The sequence below is a fragment of the Poromitra crassiceps genome, assembly GCF_964638095.1.
Source record: "Poromitra crassiceps genome assembly, chromosome: 12".
Classification (NCBI taxonomy): Eukaryota; Metazoa; Chordata; class Actinopteri; order Beryciformes; family Melamphaidae; genus Poromitra; species Poromitra crassiceps.
The window spans coordinates 12,810,135-12,833,866 of NC_139632.1; the positions used below are offsets into that span (position 1 = coordinate 12,810,135).

The window sequence follows — 23,732 nt, forward strand, 5'->3', positions numbered from 1 at the left end:
GCCTGTGCAAGTGTGTGTGCATATGATTTTATGTTGCTTATCTTTGAATATACAATAATGTGCATTTCTGTGTGTCTATGTTTGTGTAGGCCGTTTTTATACATGACCAACTTTAAATGTGCATGCATATAATACTGTGTGTGTGTGTGTGTGTGTGTGTGTGTGTGCGTGTGCGTGTGCGTGTGCGTGTGCGTCCCAGGTGGTATGTGCTCTGGACCTGAGTATAGTGGTGGCGGCCTAGTGGAGATCCTGAGGTACAGCTATGAAGGCCCTCGACAGCAGAAGTCCCAGCAGGCCATAGAGCAGCTGGACGAGTTCTCTCCTCACCCCATGAAGATGGCAACTCGATCCCACACTGTACGTCATGTTGGGCTGTTAAAGTGCTCATAACTTTAGTTCAAATTTACCTCAAATCACCCCTAACCATGCTTTGTTAGTTGCTATGCCAACTCTTGTCATAGATCTTCTATTACTATCTAGATGGGTCACTCACTGCAGGCTCCGCCAATTCTAACAAGCGGTAGCAGCAAGTCTCCCAAATGGTCACGTGGTCACCTCTCCCCTGAAGTGTTGTGAGAGGACTGTGCCTGGTGACGCAGGGTTAGCGCTGACCTAGCAAGCTAATTTGAAATAGAGATTGTGAGTTCCGAAACTCCACACAAACCACACATATAAACACAAAGCTGCCCATTGTTAGTTGAAACTAAGATATAAAAAAAAAAAATCTAGCCACAGATTTAGCTTCTACATTAACGAACTTCAGCTTTAGCTTTAGCTAATCGCTTCCTGCTAACATGAGTTCCTGTTGCCAAATCTCACGAGAGTGTGTTGCTGAGATAGTAGACTCAGCTCTCAGTCTTAATCCGTTTCACTACTGTAAGACTGAGAATATTACTATTTAAATCTTTTCATAACGTTAGGTGGTGCTGTTGTAAGCCTTGCATCGGAGAGCCAATCATGAGTGTTGTGGGCGGGCCTGCTTTCTGGGAGCAGCCAGTGATGCTCAAGCAGAACCGGTGCTGTCGCGTTTGTGGAGAAACATATTAATCACTTAGAAACAAACATAACCTGTTAATAGGACGTGTTTCATCCGGCCCCGGCGGCTAGAGGTCTTTCCCCCAGCGATATGCCCGACTCCCGAGGCTACGTTATTACAGAGCCTGCTGTCTGATCATGACTTCACAGTGCTTCACAGTAGCAAGCGGGCCACTTGGCACTTGCTGCTTGCAGGTAGGACAAATTATTGTAAAATAAACAACAAGTATAAACTCTCTTTGCAGCACATCAGTGTCTTGCTCTATATTGGAACTATGAAACATTGCATTGCCGCTACCAAATAAAATTCTAATAATAAATGTAGGCGTGTCTGCTGCCGGCCGTTCTCGCCGGGCTCAATGAACCAGATTTGGAACAGTAAATTCCCAGACGTTTGGTGGTTAGGTGGCGCTGTTGGCGCCGCTCACCAAACGTCTGGAAACCGAGACTACTGAGATAGAGACAGGTCTTGAACAAGTTTAATTTTCTCCTGATCTGTCTGTCCGAAAAATGCCATTTTAGTGTCAGAATATTCTGAAGATATGTGGCCTCGGAGAATGGGCAGAATATTTACTTTATTGAATATAGGGGCGATATAGGGCGATATAGGGGATCTGTCATAATCTGATATCATGTTGACTTCCCATCGACTCCAATAGACTCAGACCTGCCAAAAACCTCCTAAGTGGGCGTGTCTGTGGAAAGCCATGGGCAAAACGCGAGCCGCCCTTAGGCTTTGCTTGTCCCAGTTCTGTTGGGGAGCAGGGTAACCGGGAGATTGTCCCTGCGCCGATGCCTCCCACGGTGCACATTGTGCCCCCTGGCTCTTCTGAACATGGGCCCAGTTGGTCCATGCCCTTTGGTGCATGAGGACTGTTGCTGCTATTTTGCCTGCTCCCCACCTTCAGGTCTGGTCCGAGGCCCACACCAGTCAGTCTATTGAACTGCACCCTTCCACCCTCCTCAGGATGGTGAAGGAGTGGGCAGTCACTTGTGCCCATCAGTGCCCTGACACAGTGCATCTCCATCAGACACGTGCCCACAGGGCTCTGTCCGTTACAGACCTAGCTGCCTTGGACAACCAGTCTCCAAGGCTGGACTTTCTCATTGGGACTCTTTCCCTAACCCCTGGAAGACAGGCCACCCTCAGGCCTTGCTGATCCCACTTCATTCATTGTGCCTCCACCTCTTGGAGTCAATGGCTTCCACATGGCACATTGTGCCCTGGCTCTTCAGTGTGGCGCTGCCTCCCGAGCCTTGGATTTGCCCGCAGAGAAATGCACACAAGCTGCTCCTAGCTCTTCGTCAATGGGAGCAGCCAGCTGCCTGACACAGGGCAATGTATCAGCTAAATGAATCGGTGAGCTCCATGCCCCTTCGGTGCACACTATAGGACTGTTGCTGCTTATTGCTGGGGTGGTTCTGCGCCCGAACCCTGCATTCCACCCTACTACCTGGTCCGAGGCCCGCACCAGTCAGTCTATGGAACTGCAGCTTCCATATACTGACAGGACGATGAAGCAGCCAGGTGCTGGGCTCAGTGCAGTGGGACATGGCCTGATAGACTGTGCCTCCGTGGCCAAGGCTCTTATGAGAACGGACCATGGCCCGGGGGTGATGTCTTTCTTAAAAGCCAGCCTTACAACCTGGCAGGCTAGATGGCTCTTCACCCATTTACAGCTGGCCTTAGCATCTGGCGGGGGCCGCTAAGCCTTGGCGGCATCATGCACCTAGGCCATGGGTGTGTACATACTTCATATTATTTTTTTCTTAGATTATTTCTTTGGGCATTTTGCCTTTATTAGATAGGACAGTAGGCAGACAGGAAAGGTGGGGAGAGAGAGAGAGGGGATAACGTTGCAAAGGACCACGGGTCGGATTCGAACCCGTGTCGGCCGCGCGAAGGACTAAGCCTTTGTGGTACGCGTTCTACCAGGTGCGCCACCGGGACACCCCATACTTCATGATCATATCCGATTCATTTATTTGAGCATAGGGGTGACTGGTGGTGGTGACGTCATTTGAACTCAACTGCCAATTCATGCTCTCGCAGGAGCAACTGTGGCTGCTTGGTTTCTTCTGGTGTGTCTTACAGAGTCCCATACATTGGAAATGTAGTAGGGAGAGATAGGCTTGACACGAAAGAGAATGGTTAGTTACACGGTAACCCAGGTTCTTTGAGTGGAGAGACCTAAAAGTCCGGACCAAGAGCCAAACCAAATTCATGTTTTTGTTACATTGTATACATTTGGTCCAGTTTGCTTTCACAATGTAGTTATGCAAGCGGACGTAAGGACTTTACATGACATAGCTGCGTGGGCTGCGTCTCCCTATACTTGAAATTGATTGGTTTGTAGATTGGCATACGTCTGACGTCGGCATGTTGTGAATGGGTTTGTTGCGCTGACCTAAATATGGAGGTGACGTTATTTCCTTTGCCATTTGAAACAGCGTTTTGGAGGTTGACTCACACCATTCACAAAAAAAAACAAATCAGTCATTTTATGACTACTATAGGCTGCTGCCATCCAAACTCAAAGCTGAAGAATGGCAGGCTGCAAGCGTTTTTTAGAGAGTGTACCGTTCTCACTTGCATGGAGCGCATATTTTACACCAAGCTTCAGAAATCTCAGTTTAATGCTGCAGTCCTTGTCAGCATCGATACGTGCCTAGAACAATAAACGGCTAATTACAATTTACAAATCGTTAGGAGAGACTGTTCAAGCAGACATTCAACATAAAACACTTACAAACTTCCTCTCCTCCTCTCCCCATGTGCTCCCACGGCTCATTCCTCACGATTTCTCTGATAATATCCTGGTGAAACTTCCTGTAATTGGTCTGAAAGTCCGAACTATCCAAAAAATGCTTTCACTCTGCAAGCGAACCGCACTATATGGTGCAGTTTGATCCGGACCGAGAACACCTCTTTTCCTCGGACCAAGGTTCGGCTGTTTGGTTCGCACCGTGGTCCGCGGGAGGCTTCACACCTGTCATTTTGGTTCGGATCAAACTGAAAAGTCCGAAAGTCCGGACCAAACGAGGTAGGTGTGAAAGCGCCCAAGACACAGTTGTTCATTTTCACATCTGTTTCAAACGGCTCTGATATAGACCAGTGGTTCTCAACCTTTCAGGCGTGACCGCTAAACATAGTTATCCCTGCTTGCAACCCCCATCACAGACTGTATGACAGTTCAGTCATTTTCCATTTTCAGGTTGTTTCATTTGATTCTCAGAGGAGGCTGCAAAATATTCATATTACACAAGGAAAAAGCTAAAGTTATTGAAAAATCAGAAAAGAAATAAACACGATAATACATTTGAGCAGTAGAAAATCCCCTTCCCCCCTATCCCACAACAACACAAGAATGCAAATTGACAGAGTTATCAAGTTCACTTAGGGGAAGTAGAAAAAAATGTGTTGGCCAATATGTATCTCCTGGGCATCACTGAACTAAGTGATGACCAGCGGGCCTCATTTGTAAGAAATGTGGAAGTAACATAAAGATTTCCCACCACCACCCTTCTCCTCTTGTCTTCACTCTCTCCCTCTGCAATGTTCTTTTAGCAGGCCAGTGAGCTTCCCCTGGAGGAGCTGCTGGCTCTGTATGGCTACGAGGTGCCAGAGCCGGAGAGGGAGAGGGAGAGGGAGACCTGTCACCTGGCTGCCAGCCTGCCAGACATGACACTGGACAAGGTGAGATACACCCTGATCCATACCTAGACACACCTACGGCTCCACCCGGATCTTTATGTGGCATTCCTTTTGTACTGGGAACTAGGAATATCACAGTTGAGTGATTTCCCACCTGAGTTGACCGCGTTCCATTAAAAACAGTCGGGTAAACAGCCAGGTTAGCTCTAGCCTGGCTAGCAATTGTTAGAAATAACAGTTGAGAACAATGCATTTCACGGTATTTTGCTTAGACAGCATGTATGTATGCATGTAATGTATGACTGATTTATGACACACAAATAAGACCGAAGTGCTACTAAACAGTGTTTACTACAACTTTACCTAGTGTTGAAGCGCAAAGCTACCGTCTTGGATTTTGAGGCTCCCCCGAGATCGAGTAGGGAATCCGAGATCAGGTGACGTCCCAGTTCCTGACCTTTGAACCGTGAGATTCCTAGTTTCCAGTACAAAAGGAATGGCCCATCAAGATCATGTTTCAAGTAGTACTTAGTGGTGCTTCTGATTTCTAAAAAATATCTGCGTTATATATATATGAATAAAGCTGTGCAGGGAATTTGCACATGTCAAGTGTAGACCAGACACAGAGCTACAAACGTTTCCTCTTCAAGTTGAAGTTTTAAACTACTTTCTTGTGATATACATTCCACCAGATAACATCAAATAATAATAATAATAATAACAATAATAATAATAATAATAATACCTTTGATTTAGTTTTACACTTTTATTATAAAGTGTCAGAAGTGTATACATTTTTGCTTGTAAAATACTGAGTGCATTTGAAGTATATGATGGGCGTACTAAGCCAAGCAAGCTCCAACATACTAGCTGTGTTATTTCCATCTAATGTAATAAGTAAGTGATAAGTAATAAGTATTTGCTGTATTTGAAATAAATGTAAAAACCTCTCAATGATCGGGAACTGAATATCATTAGGGTATAATTATAACTGCAGTAGTGTTATCCAATATTGGAAATGTTGCAAATCTATCGTTTGATTTAAAGTGCTTACAAACTTTGACTAACACAGGAACCCAGGGAAGATGATTGACTCCTGAAACATGATTTTTCTATTGTATTCTCTTGTATTCTATTCTATTCCATTGTTCCTTCTGTGCCAGGATCAGATAACCAAGGATCTGTTTCCTGGGGAGGAGGAAGAGGAATCATCCGCCGATGACCTCACCCCCTCTGTCACCTCAAACACCTCAGATCTGCTCCGACGCCTGCAAGGTACTTACTTGCTTAAGGTTAACGTCCGTCGTGTCAGATGATGACAATCCTGCCTCTGCTACTTGTGAGTCTTTTGGTGGCTGTAGAGCCCAATCCGTGACCCACACTGCGTGGATGTGGTACTGGCTTCATGTCTCTTTAGACGTTTCCTGGTCCGGCAATCAACTCGATCCTCCTCGAGTTGATGTACTCCTTGTTGGCAGAGCTGCCACCAGGTGGAGCATTGAGCAGCAGCGTCCTCCAGCTGGGTCAAGTTCAGGCTGCACTTTTTCATGACGGTCTTCAGTTGATCTTTATATCGTTTTTTCCGTCCCCCTGCCAAAGCAGCGGCCAAGATGTAACTTTACGTGCCACAGTAAGCGTTCTTTTGGCATCCTGATGACGTGACCGAGCCATCGAAGTTGGTGTTGGGTGACGGTACCGAGCCTCCGTACTGATCCAGTCGGTCTTAGCGGAGTATTTCATTATGGGGCACTCGGTCAGGAGGCATTGTAGACATCTGATATGGAAGGCCTGAAGCATCCTGAGGTGGCGACTGTACAGGGTCCACGCCCTCAACAGCTGTAGAGGAGAGTTGTCATGACGACGGCCAGGTAAACAGATAATTTTGTTGTGGAGGCTGAGGTCTTTATGTTGAAAGACCCTTCTCCTGAGTCTGCCAAAGGAAGGTGATGCCCGTTTGATCCGGTTTTTCATCTCCGTTTCGACGCTGCAGTCGTCAGAGAAAACTGCCACACCACGCCACGCACACGCACGCACGCACGCACGCACACACACACACACACACACACACACACACACACACACAGCCAGTTCATTCCTGCAGTGTGTTTTGGTAGGTATGTTGGTTTTAAATCAGTGCTTTGCTGAGACTGCAGCTTACTTCAATAACATCATTGCCAGAGATTATAATGTGTGGATGTTTCCTGAAACCTTTGATTAGTTTAGTTGCTGTGGGACCTGCCTCGTGTGACAGCAGCTATTCCTCTCACTCATATCCTTTTGGAAGTGGACGAGTTTTAAATGTATTTATTTGAACAACCTTCTCCTGATAGTGCTTCTGTTTGAACTGAACTTTGTGGGAAAAGTGATGGTATTAGTGCTGACTATACAAAATATGAACAACACTGAAGAGTACTGTATATAAGGTACACTACTTTTTCCCAATAGAGACAGTCGGCAGTCGGCTGTGTCTGTGTGTGTCTGTGTCTGTCTGCCTGTGTGTCTGTGTCTGTCTGCCTGTGTGTCTGTCTGTCTGCCTCTGTGTCTGTGTGTGTGTCTGTGTCTGTCTGCCTGTGTGTCTGTCTGCCTCTGTGTCTGTCTGCCTGTGCGTCTGTCTGCCTCTGTGTCTGTCTGCCTGTGTGTGTCTGTGTGTCTGTCTGCCTGTGTGTCTGTGTCTGTCTGCCTGTGTGTCTATGTGTCTGTCTGCCTCTGTCTGTCTGCCTGTGCGTCTGTCTGCCTCTGTGTCTGTGTCTGTCTGCCTGTGTGTGTCTGTGTGTCTGTCTGCCTGTGTGTCTGTGTCTGTCTGCCTGTGTGTCTGTCTGTGTCTTTTGAAATTAATTTGAAATAAATAAGAGATGATATATTTATTTCACCTGGATTCACTTGATCTATCTGTTGCAATGGAAAGAGCTTCTCTTCCTGAATCCTGACGTGTTGTGTTGTGTTGTGTTGTCCTCTCTCAGGTCGAGACAAAGACGCATTAGTCAGCTCTTCAGAAGAAGACTCTGACGATGCCTCCATGGCCTCCAATGAAGAACACAAGGTAAGCCACGGTCAACACACAAGACTAATACATGCTGCACACACACACACACATTTAAAGGTCCCATTCCGTGCAAAAGCTGTTTTTACTTGTAAATGCATATATACTGCTGTCAGCCCTCCCTGTAATGAGTGGTCACACGCTCAGAACTGCCACAGTTGGATTTGTCCCTATCCAGCGTCCCTCTGCAGTCTCCTCCAAGCCACACCCCCAAACGCTTCGTTTGCCCAGAGGGGAATCTGGGGGAATCGGGACGTCACTAGCTTCCTCCTGCATACTGCGCGGGTCTCTCTCACACAAGCTACCTGCACCATTTAGTCTATAGCCACAAAATTAACACTTCTAGCTGGAGCGACGCCAACTGTACGTGATCCAGCAACTGCAGAGGTGCATTCGGTAAGTCTAGGCATTTTGAGATGTCCTCTTTAGCGTAGTACCGTTTAGTTAACGATAACTCGCAACCTAGCGTGCTGGTCCACAGACGCTAATCTGATTGGCCGCTGGGAGCCTGGGGCGGGCTCTCCCTCAGCGGCCAATGGGAACTGTTAGTTCTGAATATATTATAGAAACAGGCCGTTCTTGGGAAGCGACCAGAAGAGGGAGTGAGAACTCCGTCACAACAAACGGGTTTGCTATATTTTCGACAGATTAATCCAGAATCATGTTTTATGGACCAGAGACACACGTTTTTAAGAGGTTACAGCTGCACGAATTGGGACCTTTAAATACTTTTATTTGGATCCAAAGTAGAGCAAATATTACAGACCCAAACATTTTAGAAGAAGGCCGCAGTACAGTACATTTATATTGAACCAGATACTGATGCATGTACTTCTTAAGCACAGGAAAAGACATTGCAGCAAGATGATGACTTAAATATAAAGTATGCAAACTGACATATGTAAGCATGTTTAGCACTCAAGGGTATACAAAGCATCGTCTTCTCCAGATAAAGAGGCTGCCTATAATGGCTGAGATGGAGCAGTATTTTGCTAATTTTTTTGCATCAGGCTTTAGCAGCCCGCCTAGTTGCAGTCCACGGAGCACGAGTTTGTGCACACACACACACACACACACACACACACACACACACACAGACACACACGGATTCAGTCACACATGCGTGCACTCTGTATATCACCTCTATCTTCCAGAGTATAGTTTCATCAAAGTCATTTTTCCCAGAAAGAAATTACATAAATGTACGTGGTAAAATGGGAGAGAACGTCACAACAAACCGCTGCAAATGCAAACAGTTTATGTTGCCGTGCGTATCGGCAAACATGCACACCTCGCACAACGTGACTCAAGGTCTTTTATGACTCGTTGTCTCCATTGGGTTTACATATGATTCACTGAGTAGCACTAAAATTGCAACTTATAAAATGGATTATTGAGAATGGCATAAATCTGGGCTGTGACTGACTACGTTTTTGATTCTCAGGACATCATGTGACTGACTATTTTTTTGATTCTCAGGACATCATGTGACTGACTATGTTTTGATTCTCAGGACATCATGGTGGGCTCCATGTACCAGGCAAAAATCCCATCCCTATGCCCATACACCTACCAGGACAGAGGTACGCCCTGGATTTGAATGTATGCATGTAGACCAGTGCTGATTTACTGTATGGACATAGAAAACCAACAAAAAACAGCACTTAAAAAAAGCAGATTTTACAGTCATGAAATTTGCACGGAATTTCCACCGCACCAAGCTATTTCAGGTGATTATTTTTTAGTCTAGTCTAGTATATTACTGTATATAGCCCTTTATCACAAGTCTGTCTCAAAGGGACACACCTATCACATACTTTATAGACTAATTCATATACTGGTACATAAATTTACTAGATTACATCATATAAAATACTACAGTGGTTCCCAAACTGGGGTACGCGTGCCCCTAGGCCCTAGGGCCTAGTACCCCCCTGTAGTACCTCCACGTACCTCTAGGGCCTAGGGGTACGTGGAGGTACTACAGGGGGGTACTTGAGAGAAAGGGGAAAATGGAAAAATGTCAGAATAATATCGTCTCCTCTCTCCTTCCTCTGTCATCTCTCTCCTTCCTCTGTCGTCATCTCTCTCCTTCCTCTGTCGTCTCCTCTCTCCTTCCTCTGTCATCTCCTCTCTCCTTCCTCTGTCATCTCCTCTCTCCTTCCTCTGTCGTCTCCTCTCTCTTCCTCTGTCGTCATCTCTCTCCTTCCTCTGTCGTCTCCTCTCTCTTCCTCTGTCGTCTCCTCTCTCCTTCCTCTGTCGTCTCCTCTCTCGTCTCCTCTCTCCTTCCTCTGTCGTCTCGTCTCCAGCCTACGACAGTGAGGACCAGTTGCTGTGGAGTCCAGGTGTTCTGCCCATGCAGGAGGTGGAGGAGTTCCTGCTGAGCGCACAAGGGCCAGGAGGCCAGGGGGGGGCAGCACACACACAGATGTATAGGGACGCCATCCGAGACAACGAACAGGTAGAGTAAAAAGAGCTGGCATCCCAGGAGACATGTCAGATACAGGGAGGGCGTACGAATAGGCAGCTTAGAAGAAGATGCAGTCGAATCTGTGCTGTGGCTACTCTGAGGGAGTGTAGAGGTGTGTGTGTGTGTGTGTGTGTGTGTGTGTGTGTGTGTGTGTGTGTGTGTGTGTGTGTGTGCGTGCGTGCGCGCGCGTGCGTGCGTGCGTGCGAGAATTCAATTACCTTTTGTAAAATGGCAAATATGCAGTTTTGGGGGTAACCGGGGCAGCGTATCCGATACTTTCTTTTTGTTCTAACTAGTAACTTAATGCTTTCATTTTTCAGTTGTAAACCGTTTAGCTAGTTTTTTAAATTGGACAAATAAAGGCAACGCTATGCCATTGTATTGTTTCACACAGTCGACTCTGCTAGACAGAAATGAGATTGTCTTACTGTTTTAAAACATTTAATCAAGACTCTTACATTGCATTTTAAAGCAATGATCGACAACACACAGAACAAGCCTCATTGTATGTTTTTGAAGTGGAGTGAAGTCCAAATAAAATAAATAAAAATATTATCTTAAGGAACCTTGTCAGACAACCATAAACCGGTAACTGCATCTATTCCAGGAGACACTATCAAAGACTCTGCTCCTGTGTATTGACGAGTGAAGCAGAAATGCTAGTCAGACTGTGCTGTCAAATTCATTCATATAATTTAGTACACGTTTCTAATACTTCTACCTTCTTTTACACAAACCACGTCTCAACTTGTCTCTTAAAAGTCCTTCTTTCGTCCCGTGTTTGTGTGGGTTTCCTCCGGGTTCCTCCCACCATCATAGGGTTAATACTCCATACTAACATCCGAATAACATTCTAGGCTATAGCTGCTGCAATGCTGCAGCTAATGGTGATCCAAATACACTGAAACTTTAACCTGTCTGCTCTCCTTCAACCACATCTTCCTTTCATGATTAGTGAAGTCAATTTCATGATGTAGATTTTATTAAGTGAATATTTAATAAGTGAAATCGAAAATGCCCGGATGGAAGTGGCCAGTCTATCTTATTGAATGGACAGAAGTTCCTCTTATTGTGCAGTGCCCACTCATTGTAAATACAGAAGTGGTATTTTGCAGCCATTGTCTCTCTTTGTGACGGTCTCTTTTGATGCCTTTCCTCTGTGACTCTCAGGCACTGTATGAACTGGTCAAATGCAACTTCAATGCAGAAGAGGCACTGAGACGACTACACTTCAATGTGAAAGTGTTCAGTGGTAAGAACCTGTAACATTGTAACAAGAACCTGGCTATTGCTCTGCTTGTCCCCCAACCTTCTGCTATACTCGTTTTTAAAGCTCTCAATAGCTCTCAAAGATAATTCACTCTTAATTCAAATCATTCCACTCCCATTTTTTTTAAACCATATTCACAAAGTGATTTATATATCTTCCCAGACTGTGGGTAGAACACTCTGATCCCTAAAATAAGTTAACCTGAGGGAAAAAACGGAATATTAGAGAGTAAATTAACTAACTAAATAAAAATGAACTGATAATGATTTTGCCTTTTGATCCTTGTTAGCGAGGTCTCCGTCAGTATACTGTACAAGTACTACCTACACTTCAAACAAGCATGAATGTTTACATACTAAAATTGACACCAACATGAAATAAAGGGCAAGCTAAAAGAGAAGATTCACAAATATATAATAAATAAAGATCAAACTAACGCTGACAAATGCTGACCATTTGAAGTAAAGTGGAAATCGAAAGTAAAACTAAAAATGAATGAATCATAAAACTGTGATACGCCTGCTGCTCTTCCCTCTCTGTAGAAGAGCTGTGTGCCTGGAGCGAGGAGGAGTCTCGGAACTTTGAACACGGCTATCGAGTTTATGGGAAAAACTTCCACCTCATTCAGGCCAATAAGGTGAGAGTGCACAGCAGACGAGACGCCGAAAGCAAATGCGGTTTCCCTTGAATCCGAGCTGAAATCCGCTTGTCCGACCCACCGCTCACTGTTACTTGTTAGATTATTAGATTATTCTATTGCCCAAACTAGCGACAGAAAGGCAGCTTCAAATGTTCTTCCTCCCCCAGGTACGAACGCGCTCCGTGGGGGAGTGTGTGGAGTATTACTACATGTGGAAGAAGTCTGACCGCCACGAGTATTTCACCCAGCAGGCAACCAGGCTCAGCCGCAAGAAGTACAGCCTGCAAGCAGGGAACATGTGAGTAGGCACAGGCTGGGACGCGAGCGACATGGTGTCTAGAAAAAAACAATTTCTCTGTCACTTTTGTCCCAGTTGCATGGCTTCATGAAAATGAATATGACTAGTTCTGATACCCGTTAGAGCACACAATCACTAATTGGCCATTTGGTCAGGCCTCGCTCACAGAGTTGGCATGCAGCCTCTCCTCTCTCTCCCCAGAGGGCTTTCATAGTCCACTTCTCTGGCTGATTCCAACTCCGCTCAGGTGTGCTCCGTCACTAGCCAACGAATGGAGTTCTCTGGTTCTGAAGCTGTGTTTACTGATTTTGGCCACTCATTTTCCCATTTAGTCAGCCCTAATTACCGAATTAAAAAAAACGATTGCCCCCCCCTCCCCTCTCCCCCGCTGGTCAGCTTTCACATTACAACATTCCTTCCCGCTGGGGAACGGAACAGAGTGCACTTGCGTCATCAGCTACGCCTGGAGTGTATCCTCGCCCGTGTGTTGTCTATGTGGTTCGGAACATTAATAATAATAATACATCGGATTTATATAGCGCTTTTCCAAATGCTCAAAGACGCTTCACAATACAAAACAATATAATACCATAACTTAAGAAAAGAGAAGAAAATAAATAAAAAAAATAAATAAAAGGTGAGAGAGGGAGGAGTTCATGGGTTGAAAGCAAGGGTGAAAAGGTGGGTTTTGAGGGCGTGTTTAAATGATGACAGAGTGTCTGCTTGACGGATATGGCTGGGGAGGGCGTTCCAGAGGGTGGGGGCAGCTGCAGCGAAGGCCCTGTCGCCCCAGGTCCGGAGCTTCGTTCTGGTGGTTTGGAGAAGGTTAGCATCTGCGGACCTGAGGCGACGGGTGTTCCGTTCCCGGGCACGCCAAACCGTTCCCCAGACCACCTTTTCAAGTGGATCCTGTCACGGTTCCCCGTTGCGCGCCCGGGCGCGTAACCGAATGGACCACAACGTTCGCACTCATCAAACGTTCCGAAACTTGGGTCAATTTGGGGACAAGTGTGCTCGGGAACAGTACCGGGGCGCCAGTGAGAAAGCACCATAATACTGCACAAATATCACGCATTGCTTTGTCTGTAATGATACTTGCTGGTAAATAGATATAAATTCATATAATATCTAAAATGATGGCCTTCGTCTACAGTTTTGACAATACCTTGGCCATTGCTTTAGTTCTTCCTTGTTTGCCGGCCAGTCTACATGCGAGAAGTGAGAATTGATACGCTCATCTGTCCTTCCCAGTAAATCGGCACCAGTCACTCCTATTCTGAGAAGCTCTTTCAGTAAAACCCCGCCTGGTTTATCTGTTCATTTATTGATTCCCATTAGTTGTAGCTTCTAACCGTCTCCCTCTGGGCCTCTGACTGTCTTCTGGTAAAACTTCTCATCTGTTTCATAAGCCATCAGAGATCAGTTAAAGCATTACATTTCACGTTCAGTGCATTATCGTCCGTGTTTGTCCCGGCGAAGTCGTACCTCTTAACTGGAATTCACGCTGGCTTTGTTTTTTGTATGATAAGAGCTCTATGCTAGTGACGTTAAACTGCGGTCAGCTAATGAGGCTGGTTTCCTGGATTCAGCTCTGGGCTGAAAAGGGTGTAGAGGTGGGAAGTAGGGATGGGAATTTCGACTAATTTCCCCGCCGACTAGTCTCAAATTGTATTTGCGACTAGTCGACTAGTCTATAAGCAAGAAAACTCGCAATTTATTATACATATGAAAAAAAAAGTTTAAAAGTTTAAAATGCAAATGTTTTGTGTATTTAGGAGCTATTTTAGCCCAAACATTCAGTACAAGCTGTTAATTTAAATTCTATTGATGTAACAACAACTGACTGAATAAAGGTGAACAAATTACAGAGAAATACATTTCTGATACGTTTGCCAATGCAATGCATGGCATTTATTATGAATAATGTTGTAGGACGGAGTTCCAGCGTGTCTTGCATGATTGTGTAAGCTATTTTTATGAAGGTGCTATATAATTTATGTTTACGTTCTAGACAGCCAATGCACTGTAGGCTCTTATGTTGAAGACAGGAAACAGAAGTGTGTGTGTTGTTGTGGGGGCGCTTGACGCTAGGTTATGCTGGAAGCGGAAAAATAATAGAGCTGGCGTCTCATGCAGAGATTGTTCAAGATTGGAGTTGCCCCGTTTATTGGTTTTTATATCAAAGTATTCACCTTATGTTCAGACCTTACAGTGGGCCAAATTCTTCCGGGTCCTTTTAACACTCCGGCGGTCACGGCGCAAAATAAGAGAGTTGTTTTTGGAGGGGACAGTGAAAGAGGTAAAATAAAGAACGTAGCCTACTACTTTGAGCTCGGTACACAGCAAGCAAGCGAGTATCCACTGTTAGCCAGGTCAGATAACGTTATCGTCGACAATGACGAGCACTTTCTTGTAAAACATACCTGGTTTCCACAATTACTATTTCTTATTGTTTGTATGCTTCCTATTTTGAAATATCTGTCCTTTTTTGCTTCTAAATAGTTTCTTCTATAACGCAGCTGTAAAGATCATAATATGTTGTGCCATATCCCAGAAACATTTAAGGTGTGTGCACTTCATCTGCTCTGTGTTTTTAATCTGATAGTTTAGTCTGCCTTGATAGCCTGAACCTCTGTGGCCTTCTTGATGCTGACGTGTGTTGTGTTGTGTTGTGTTGTGTCGTGTTGTGTCGTGTTGTGTCGTGTTGTGTTGTGTTGTGTTGTGCTGTGTTGTGTTGTGTTGTGTTGTGTTGTGTTGTGTTGTGTTGTGTTGTGCTGTGCTGTGTTGTGTCGTGTTGTGTCGTGTTGTGTTGTGCTGTGTTGTGTTGTGTTGTGTTGTGTTGTGTTGTGTTGTGTTGTGCTGTGCTGTGTCGTGTCGTGTCGTGTCGTGTCGTGTCGTGTCGTGTTGTGTTGTGTTGTGTTGTGTTGTGTTGTGTTGTGTTGTGCTGTGCTGTGTTGTGTCGTGTCGTGTCGTGTTGTGTTGTGTTGTGTTGTGTCGTGTCGTGCTGTGTTGTGTTGTGTTGTGTTGTGTTGTGTTGTGTTGTGTTGTGTCGTGTTGTGTTGTGTTGTGTTGTGTCGTGTCGTGTTGTGTTGTGTTGTGTGTTGCAGGGACGATGGAGATCAGGATGGGGAGGTGGGGGAGCTGGAGGGGAGCAGTAACTCCCATGGCTTGTCGTCTCACAGCTCCCTGGGTCCGGGGCAGCGGGAGTCCCCCTCGCCTCCACCGTCAGCTCTGGACCTGGACAAACAAGGTAAGCGCCAGAGCAGACCAGGACGGCAGAAGAGGCGTTTGAGCGGAAAAGCTTGTTTCCGCCTAGCGGGCGAGCAGTGTCGTCACATTTGAGAAGCTCTTCCCAAGTTTCCTACGAGCAGTCAGTGTAGTCGTTCATATACTTAAAACCTTTGGCAAAAGTCATTTTTACATTCAGGCATTTAGCTTAAAGCCAGAGCAACTTTCGATCAATTCAACGGTAGAAAAAGTTTGAACAAGTGTAGTCGTTCATATACTTAAAACCTTTGGCAAAAGTCATTTTTACATTCAGGCATTTAGCTTAAAGCCAGAGCAACTTTCGATCAATTCAACGGTAGAAAAAGTTTGAACTGTTAGATCACGATAATGACATGCAATTAATAGTAGTGCAAGGGTCATAGCGACCTGACAGTATTCCCTTGAGCCCAGGTTCACAGAAGCGAGAAGTACTGGGAAAAGAAGCACATGTGACAGCTAAGGAATGAGGCAAGAAGGTCCCGGGTTCGAACCCCGGTCCGTCCCAGGTCCTTTCTGTGTGGAGTTTGCATGTTCTCCCCGTGCTCATGTGGGTTTTCTCCAGGTGCTCTGCTTTCCTCCCACCACCAAAAGACATGTATGTTAGGGTTACTCCTCCTGTCAGTGCCCCTAACTAAGGCACTGGCAAAAGAACTGGAGTTGGTCCCCGGGCACTGCACTGCGGCTGCCCACTGCTCCTACTTCTAGGAAGGTTCCTAGTAGAGGATGGGTCAAATGCAGAGGATTAATTTCCCCATGGGGATAAATAAAGGATAACTTAACTTAACTTAGAAGGGAAACGTTTCTTTGCCCTGTTGTCTGACTTTTACCCCGGAGTCTGCACTGTTTTTGGTGCTGCACTCCTCACTTCATCCTACTCAAACTGGATCTACAGTCATGCCTGGCAGCTGGCATTACATGTTTGAACTTAATATAACCTTGTCGACCCATTAAGATTCCAAATCTCTTTTATCGGGGGGGTACCTGGCCTCCAGAGCAGCATTGAGACGAATACTGATGTAGCAGATGAACAAATTACAGCAATGTGTAAAGGCAAAATACAACTTCAATCATAAAAACTACACTAAGAGCAAAGTTAAATTTGGCTGTGTAAGTGCTCGAAAAAGGCAGTAGTCCAACAGCAAACCATCCGGCTCACAAGCCAAACCTATATAAATCTTGACTAAACAAGACTCTAGACATTCAGCTTACAGTGCAGCTATGTATGTCGGAATACTAACAAGATCCACTTAAACAAGAGCTTCATCTGAAGATTGAGCTGCTATCTTACATCAGTGCTCTTCTCACTGAGACGAGAGACACATACTGACTCCAGCACTTAGTCCTCGGTCAACACAATAGAAACAATCCCACAGTCGGCCACACAGATAACACACATTTCCTCTGATCTCGCTGCAAAAACTCAGACATAGAAGGACTAGCACACACACACACACACACACACACACACACACACACACACACACACACACACACACACACACACACACACACACACACACACACACACACACACACACACACAACACACACACACACACACACACACACACACACACACACACACACACACACACACACACACACACAGGAACAGGCACATACACCCTGACATGCACTCCAGCACTAGAAAGTCTTGAATTAAATGCTGTCAGCCACTCTGTGTGTGAGGCTGCCCAAATATCAGTTTCATGTCTGCAGTCACTTGAAAATGTTGGGGATGTATAAAGGAATAGTTCATGGGCTCATGTCTGAGGGATTGAGTTTGGTTTCTAACGTAGCTAAAAAAAAAACGTGTGGTGAAAGCTGTCTGTCTCCATCTTTCAACATATAAACCATTCACATTACATCTCAGACACATTAAGCCAAATCGCATCATTTCCTGCTATACATGTACATCCTTCACTGCTAGACACGTTGGATTTCCTTTTTGTCTATTGTATTTCTTGTTTTGATTGTGTGCTTTGCCTTTTATTTTGACATCATGTACTCATTATCTTTTAGTTTGAAGCATTTTGAATCTACCCACCTTTATATATTTGTTTTGCCCATTGTTTTCTTGTTTTTTTGTGTGTGTCTTGGATTGGTGTGCGTGTGTGTGTGTGTGTGTGTGTGTGTGTGTGTGTGTGTCTTTTGTGTTTGTGCGCACATTGACATGGGTGCTCCAGCGGAGGAGGGCCGCCCCCGGCGCAGACGAACGCCCCGCTTTCTCTTAAAGCCGTGAACTGGGTCCACACAGGCCACACAGAGCAGGCCAGGCAGGGCCTGCAGGTAAACAGCCAGGAAGAGAGATTGAGAGAGAGAGAGAATGGAAAATAAATATTGTGGTGATTCATGGAAACAAACCTCTCTAATTAGAGCCAAAGGGTAACCAACAACAACAACAATAATTAATAATAATAATAATAATAATAATAATAATAATAATAGTAATCTTGAGTATTAGCCTTCCTCGAGCTATCTAGTATTATAATCGGCTTTACAGTTAAAACCAGATATACAGTATATAGTTGTTTCACGATGAATTCACTCCTTGTCCCCTTTACTTTTTTCATGCAATTTTAAAAGCTTTTATTTGATATTTACCAGAAGATCTGCTCCAAGCCTCTTACCAAAGAGCTCAATTGTGTCAAAGTTGAAATAATTTCACATGTACCAGAGGAAGCATGTGCTAGTCTACAACTCTCCCCAGATCGGCAGAGGGGGTGGAGGAGCAGCGACCGGGGCAGCAGAGGGAATTGGGTACAAGTACAATTGGGGAGAAAATGGGAGAAAACAAAAAAACAATACATCAACTAAACAGTACTCTGGCAAATGAGCTGATACATTACATATTGTGCTAAAAGCGCTGGATGTTAAGTCCATTTCAATGAGACTGATGTCAATGCATCTCTCTGGGAATAGAGATGCTTTCTCTGAGAACTCCTAGTCATCAGAAAGTGGTTCACTTGTGGTTGGTAAGACAGGACAGATCGTAAGGCAAATATAGAAATCCTCCTCCAACCACTGTAATTTAAGACAGAGGAAGGTGGTGCACTTTAATGTGCTTTGCTGGCAATCTCTAAATAGCAATTCACTCGTGCCATCTGTGTCAATTAAATTCATATACAGTGCAACATCCATATCAATCTAATTCACTGATAGTGCATCATCTGTATCAAATCCATTCACTGATCAGATCTGTTTTGAATGTAACCTTCTGAAGGGACTGTATGTAATGTAACTGTATACACAAGTTTAAGTCATTTGAGCTTTTTTTGATGAAGCAAATTTCATTGTAAACCTCTATGTACCATATAAACCTTATTGGAATTAAAAATGAAACGATAGTACATTACAGTACACGGCTTGCCCATGAGTAGAGGTTTTGTCAAAGTTAACACATGGTCCCGCGGTCCGCTCTGTATGCGTCCAGGTGGCGAGCTGGTGTCGGGGCTTTCGCAGCTGTGTGCCGATGGATGTGCGTCGCAGCTGTGCAGCTGTCCCTCCTCTCCTCTGCCCCCCATGGACGACCTGCAGGATCCCGGCACAGGCGACTGTCACCCCTCCCCTCCAGCCCAGCTGCAGACCCAGCCGTCTACCCAGAGCTCCCAACGGAGCCCTCCGTCCGCCCCTGACCACCGTCACCACCTCCTGGGCTCCGGCTTCTATCAGCTCCAGCTGCACGGACCTTTTCTCCCCGAGGGCCCTGACTGTGGTACTGCAGGGAACGGCGCCACCCATAGGCTGCAGGTGGACTTCAGCGTGCCCCCTGCCTCACCTCACCCACCCGCTATCCTCCCATCAGACTTCGGGGCCTTCGGCGGCCTCCTATGCCCGCCTCCCGCCGCCCCGCACCCCCGCTCTCTCGCACAGTGGAGGGACCCAGGAAAGTTGTATTCCAACCAAAACTGAGTAGTACACTTTCTGGTTTGCCTGGAGAGGTGATGATCAGGTGGTACTGGTCTTTACACTGGGGCTAAAGAAACCACCCAGCACAGGAAGTGCATTACCCAACTTCCTCTAGCTTGTGTATGTCGAGAAGGATCGGCGTACGTACTAACAGTACCTGCCGTTAAGACGGTTTACTCCTCGGTCTGACCCCTCTTTCTGAACTGAGAGTCCGTTTTGTCATGACAAGCTTGTCAGCCAGTCAATGATGGAAGCTAAACAGTTGATGACCGCAGGCTGTACCAGGGCCACACTATTGATTGGTTCTTGGGAAGACAGACTTGAGAGCCGCAGGGACCCTGCATACACACCGGAAACAAGTTGCTGGTTGTCCATTGCTTCATTTCAAAAGAGAGATGTTGGACAATGTTGACCACTGTTGCCTCATTTTCTTATTTATTTATCGGTGTGGAAAAGGATGCAGCTGGGTTTTGGGCAACATCATCCACCAAGAGCCAATCCTGTGTCTGCTCTATTGCTGTAGCAATATTGCCAGTGCCGCTTGTTCAAATCTGTCATTGGATAGCAGCACAGCGACGCGGTTGCTGGCACATCTGAACAGAGTCAACCTCTGTTCTTCCGAATAGTTTGTTTAAATTCAAACAGCGCCCCCTACTGATTCTGTAACGGCCTCGCCTTTGTCGGTTGCAGACAGAACTGTTTGCACTACCACCCGCTCCTCCACTCCGTCTGTCTGTGGACCTTTTGGGTCAGATTCGGTCTACCTGATTTTTTTCCCCTCCAACACTTTGTTTGAATATGAAGAACTAAAACTAAAGAAAGTTTTTCTTTACAAAGATGATTTTGAAAGTTGAACTCGGTGTAGGAGCACCATGGGACAATGCTTTTACAGATTTTGGCACAAATGAGTTTTAAGTTTTGCTTTTGTGGAATTGGTCCTTGTTCTTACTGTGCTTCCTCAATTGTCCTTGAGGGTTTAGAGCACAAGTAGAGATTTGCCAAGGTGTAGTGCCTGTCATAATTTCTGCCCACTGTTTCTACCATCTTAAACATTTTCTTAATACATACAGGTTAATTTATGCCGACTTTGCAGGCTCTCATTGATACTGTGTAAATACTACTATAGGTAATTCATTGAACTCAAAGACAGTTACTCAGGTTCTACGACTTTGATTATCTCCAAGCCAAGTATTTGTGACTGACTAATTTTCCACAAGTCTCTCTGGACAGGTGTCCATATTGAATACACATTTGATTTGTTTAAATGGGTTTCTGGGATTAAGCCACAGTTTGTTCTGATAGAGTGATACACGGATCCACCGTTATTGTGAATGAAAGACCTTGTGGTCCAAAGATCACCCAAAGCACCCTAAGATTCAACAGAACCTCGTCCACGAACACTGCTGTGGACTGTCCCCTCGTCCACTAATACTGCTGTGGACTGTCCCCTCGTCCACTAATACTGCTGTGGACTTTCCCCTCGTCCACTAATACTGCTGTGGACTGTCCCCTCGTCCACGAACACTGCTGTGGACTGTCCCCTCATCCACGAACACTGCTGTGGACTGTCCCCTCGTCCACTAATACTGCTGTGGACTGAAATGAACAAACGTAAGAAGGTGGAAGCGACATGCCAAGTAGCTTCTACTCAGTGAAGATGAGTGAACAAAGGTACTCGCGCTACTCTCCCCACAGTCAAGTGAGTGTTGTGGATTAGACCAGGGGTTTCAGTTGACTGGCTTAGTTTCGCTCAATTGCTAGATGCCTATTGTATCGTGATTAACTTATTTGATCCCATTGACACGCAATAATTGATCCAATATAGGCTGATATTGCTGTTTGACTTCAGACTACATCAAATAGATAAAGGGAGTGACACATTTAGGCTATTCTTTGAGGAAAAAGGGCAAATTTGGTCATTTAAGAAGAAAGTGAACCTGTTGCTGTAACAGAAAGACAACAAGGCCTAAAACAAGCACTTTGCTGGTCATAAGTAGCACCAACCGTTTATAAATGAAATCGGTAAACACTGCTGAAGGTTAATTTCCCCAAAACCAACTACAGTCCGTCAAGAGGAAATGAACCCAAATGAAACTCAAACCACTGAAGGAGTGTGACATGTTTAAAATGAGAACTAGTGGTGGAAAAAAGCATTATGGGACAGGTAGTTGACATATGGGACAGGTAGTTGACATATGGGACAGGTACTGTAGTTGACATATGGGACAGGTAGTTGACATATGGGACAGGTAGTTGACATATGGGACAGGTAGTTGACATATGGGACAGGTAGTTGACATATGGGATAGGTAGTTGGGAAAATGTCAAGTGATCCTAATGCGATGGCAAATTAACACGCATGAAAGTAAAACATTGGCATCATGACGGGGCTTTTTGGCACATTTCTAATACGTCTAATTTAGGCTATTCTATGTGATCTCCTTTTGATAACTAATGGAATATTTTTTCACTTCCATTCACTGAGCCTCCCCTGAAACTGTTTAGGGCCCGCCTCCCACTTTGAAAACCTCTGGATTAGACAAACACAGCAACTCTTTCTCTTCGCTTGGAATGTTTCCTTGAGCTTATTCACTTACCTCTGCCAGACCCGTGGAAATATAATATACCGAAAACATGTTTTGACCAAATGCAAACGAATAAAATCCAATCCAGATAGATGTATTGGTTGACATACAGTACATACATTTATTAACTATACACTGTATGTATATGTATATATGCACAAATGTCAGAAATATTGATCAAATTGCCAATACTTCATATTTATATATATTTTGGGGAACATGTTTGAACATCTGCATATTTCAAAAATATATGTTCACATTTTGTGCTTTAAGAAGCCTCCTAACAGGAGCGCTTCTATATTAATATTTTTAATGATATTAGTGAAAATATGTACATATATTTATTCATTCATGAATATGTTGTATTTTTTATATATATATATGTATGTATGTTATATTTCCTCTGTCTCCAAGTAGCTAAAGGAAAGGTTGCATGGTAAGGAAGGGTCCTACTTCCATCCATCGCTCTCTTCATCCCCCGTCTCTGTGTGTGAATACGTGACTCTTCCTGTGACGCCTGCTTCGAGCCGAGCCACTTTCAGATCAAAGTTTCTTTTGTGTTTGCCTGTTTACACGAGGGGGGTTCAGGACAAGACCACCAGGGCACGAAAGGGAGTAGAAACACTGCCTTTTGTTTTGTTTTTTAAAGCAATTTATATAGTACTGCTTCTGTTATGTATGTTGGTTTATAATTATTATATTTTGTAAAAAAAAAGAAGAAACTATTAAAATGAACAATGTTTAAATTAAATGTTTGCTTTTGTATTAGTTACTTGACATAGCGAACCGACCCCCTCCCACCTCCTCATTGAGGAACACAATTCTCAAGTCATCAATACTAATAATTGTGATTGTCATTAATAATCAGTGTTAAAAAGCCCATCAAAATAATTGGGATTTTCATTTTTGCCATAATTGTGCAACCCCATCTGTGATTACATGTCAAAAGTATCAGTAGAACTATTTTAGACATGAATCATGTGGAGAGGGGGTTAGGGTTAGTTTGTAGCCAATTCAGTGATCTGTCCTGGACCACTGGTTACTACCTATTATACAGTCTATGGTTACTACCAAGGAGGTTCTATCTACTGTATATACATGTTACTACCACTAGGGTGCACTGAAGCTAGTGGTCTGTTGTGGTCCAGACCAGTACTGCTCTCCACTTCAGTGATCTCCATGTAAACGCTTCTTTGATTTCAAAGGAGACAAACACTCAAATTTAAATTTGAAGAAACTTACTACTAAACTGAATTCTTCCACTGACCAAAGAAGGTTATAACCCAACAATTTCACAGAGTTAATTATCTTTGTTTGTGGATGTTTCAAACAACCTTTTTCAAGACATGTTGGCCACAAAGTGACATAGTGCTTAATTGGTCCATTAGGTCTGCTGAGAGATCAGAAGTTGATGTGCTGCTGCTGGTGGGCCGGTCCAGCAAAGCATTAGCCTGCGTCAAACCATCCTGATAGCATCATCTCACAATCTGTCTGGCTCTATGAAACAGATTGTGAGGTCACGTGATAAGGATGCTTCACCAGGCTAGCACAGCATCAGGGCTG

The 23,732-nt window shown here is 44.7% G+C and overlaps 1 protein-coding gene across 1 annotated transcript; it reads left to right on the forward strand.

Moving 5' to 3' along the window:
* Nucleotides 1-330: 330 nt before the first annotated feature.
* mier2 (mesoderm induction early response 1, family member 2) lies at nucleotides 331-19,231 on the forward strand (the record flags this gene model as incomplete). Its single annotated transcript, XM_083647631.1, has 12 exons — nucleotides 331-357; nucleotides 4,607-4,732; nucleotides 5,854-5,965; nucleotides 7,651-7,730; nucleotides 9,244-9,313; nucleotides 10,040-10,191; nucleotides 11,371-11,452; nucleotides 12,013-12,107; nucleotides 12,278-12,408; nucleotides 15,516-15,658; nucleotides 17,862-17,964; nucleotides 19,109-19,231. 11 exons carry the CDS (start codon nucleotides 331-333, stop codon nucleotides 17,915-17,917), a joined length of 1,074 nt encoding a protein of 357 aa, XP_083503757.1. The 3' UTR covers nucleotides 17,918-17,964; nucleotides 19,109-19,231.
* Nucleotides 19,232-23,732: the final 4,501 nt, after the last annotated feature.